General features: G+C 49.7%; 1 protein-coding gene across 1 annotated transcript in view; it reads right to left on the bottom strand.

Annotated features, from left to right (window-relative positions):
* LOC126987435 (3-phosphoinositide-dependent protein kinase 1-like) overlaps positions 1 to 2,500 on the bottom strand; it is a 12,929-nt gene that overhangs the window by 2,630 nt on the left and 7,799 nt on the right. The window contains exons 10-14 of the mRNA XM_050844399.1: positions 2,229 to 2,325; positions 1,879 to 2,034; positions 1,538 to 1,544; positions 1,206 to 1,345; positions 1 to 60 (exon numbers count right to left, since the gene is read on the bottom strand). The exon at positions 1 to 60 is cut by the window's left edge and continues 93 nt beyond it. Of these exons, the coding sequence (XP_050700356.1) occupies positions 1 to 60; positions 1,206 to 1,345; positions 1,538 to 1,544; positions 1,879 to 2,034; positions 2,229 to 2,325 (460 nt within the window). The remainder of the gene's footprint in view (positions 61 to 1,205; positions 1,346 to 1,537; positions 1,545 to 1,878; positions 2,035 to 2,228; positions 2,326 to 2,500) is intronic.

The following is a 2,500-nucleotide window of genomic DNA, read 5'->3' on the forward strand; positions in this document are numbered from 1 at the left end:
TATGTAGTACAGGTGCGGTCCACTGGTCAGCAGGAACATACGTCGCCGTGGGAACAGACCCTGAGGAAGAGGAGGAGGAAGAGGAGGAGGAGGAGGAGGAGGAAGGAGGTGGGGGTTAGTGTTTGTCAATTTCAATTTTTCTTCTTCTTCTTTCTCCTCCTTCTTCTTCTTCTTCTTCTTCTTCCAAAATTCTCTCAGTCTCTATTCTGACTTCTTGTTCAATTTCTCCTCCTCCTCCTCCTCCTCCTCCTCCTCCTCCTCTTCAATCTTTTCCCCTCCTCCTCCTCCTCCTCCTCTTCTTCCTCTTTCTCAAATTCTACTTCTCCTCCTCCTCCTCTTCTTCAATCTTTTCCCCTCCTCCTCCTCCTCCTCTTCTTCCTCTTTCTCAAATTCTCCTTCTCCTCCTCCTCCTCTTCAATCTTTTCCCCTCCTCCTCCTCCTCCTCCTCTTCTTCCTCTTTCTCAAATTCTACTTCTCCTCCTCCTCCTCTTCTTCAATCTTTTCCCCTCCTCCTCCTCCTCCTCTTCTTCCTCTTTCTCAAATTCTACTTCCCCTCCTCCTCCTCCTCCTCCTCCTCTTCTTCCTCTTTCTCAAATTCTACTTCTCCTCCTCCTCCTCTTCAATCTTTTCCCCTCCTCCTTCTCCTCCTCTTCTTCCTCTTTCTCAAATTCTACTTCTCCTCCTCCTCCTCCTCCTCCTCTTCAATCTTGTCCCCTCCTCCTCCTCCTCCTCTTCTTCCTCTTTCTCAAATTCTACTTCCCCTCCTCCTCCTCCTCCTCCTCTTCTTCCTCTTTCTCAAATTCTACTTCTTCTCCTCCTCCTCTTCAATCTTGTCCCCTCCTCCTCCTCCTCCTCCTCTTCTTCCTCTTTCTCAAATTCTACTTCCCCTCCTCCTCCTCCTCCTCCTCTTCTTCCTCTTTCTCAAATTCTACTTCTCCTCCTCCTCCTCCTCCTCCTCCTCCTCCTCTTCTTCCTCTTTCTCAAATTCTACTTCCCCTCCTCCTCCTCCTCCTCCTCCTCCTCTTCTTCCTCTTTCTCAAATTCTACTTCTCCTCCTCCTCCTCCTCCTCTTCAATCTTTTCCCCTCCTCCTCCTCCTCCTCCTCTTCTTCCTCTTTCTCAAATTCTCCTTCTCCTCCTCCTCCATATCCACTCAAAATCATCATCACCTCCTCCTCCTCCTCCTCCTCCTCCTCTTCCACCCACCTTCCGCTTGTCCATGAGCCCCTGCTTCAGGATGAGGTTCCCCTCCACAAATTTGTTCCACTTGTTCGTCTTCTCCTGCTCCACCATCCGCAAGACTCGCTCCTCCTCCGATACATCCGCCAGGTTCCTCCGCTTCTTCCCTGTGGAGGAGGAGGAGGATTAGAGAGAGAGAAAGAGAAAGAGAAAGAAAGGAAGGATGGAAGGAGGAAGAGAAAAATACAGAAAACAATCAAACAAACAAACATTCACTCACCCTTATTCTTGGAGAAGGAGGAGGAGGAGGAGGAGGAGGGAGAGGAGGCGTTCTTCCCCTCCTCCTCCTCCTCCTCCACAGTGTCCCTCAGAGCCAGGCGGAGGTCAAGCTGAAGTTAAATGGAGTTCAGGCCGGAAGATTCTTGTCCCAGTGGATCTGTGTGTGTTTGTGTGTGTGTGAGAGAGAGAGAGAGAGAGAGAGAGAGAGAGAGAGAGAGAGAGAGAGAGAGACATTATTAGTAATTTTATATACACTAATAATAATAATAATAATAATAATAATAATAATAATAATAATAAAAATGACTCCTCCTCCTCCTCCTCCTCCTCCTTCTCCTCCTCTTCCATACCAAACATTCCCTTCCTCCTCCTCTTCCTCCTCTTCCTTCCTCCTCCTCCTCCTCCTCCTCCTCCTCCTCACCTCCTCATCCCCCTGTGAGAGGAAGGGGGCAATCTTGGGGGGCTTCCTGTTCTGCATGTCATCAAGGTCAAGGTCACTGAAGAGGGGGTGTGACCTTAGCGCTGTGTACCTTCCGGGGGGGTCATGTGCGCCAAGCCTCTGCTCCGGCTCGATGACCTGGAAACGCACACAGACGCACATGAGAGGGAGAGAAACACACACACACACACACATACACATACATGAAAAGGGGGTATAAGATTTGACACACACACACACACAAGCGCACATAAGGACACACACACACACATGCACACAGGTCAAAGGTCACAGGTCACACACACAGGTCACAGGTCAAAGGTCACACTCACCAGAAGCTTGGTCACCAGGTCCCGAGAATCGTTGCAGAAGCCCGGTGGAAATTCATATTCAAGTTTCTGAATCTTCTGGTAGATGAAATACTCACTCCTGCCGGGGAGGAGGAGGAGGAAGAGGAGGAGGAGGAAGAGGAGGAGGAGGAGGAGGAGGAGGAGGGAAGGTAGAGAGAGAGAGGAAGATTTTTATTAGTATTTCTGTTTACTATTTCTGGGTGTATTTTCATCCCCAGGTCTGCCCATCCCTTCCCATCCCTTCCCAGCCATTC

The sequence above is a fragment of the Eriocheir sinensis genome, chromosome 64 (assembly GCF_024679095.1).
Source record: "Eriocheir sinensis breed Jianghai 21 chromosome 64, ASM2467909v1, whole genome shotgun sequence".
NCBI lineage: Eukaryota > Metazoa > Arthropoda > Malacostraca > Decapoda > Varunidae > Eriocheir > Eriocheir sinensis.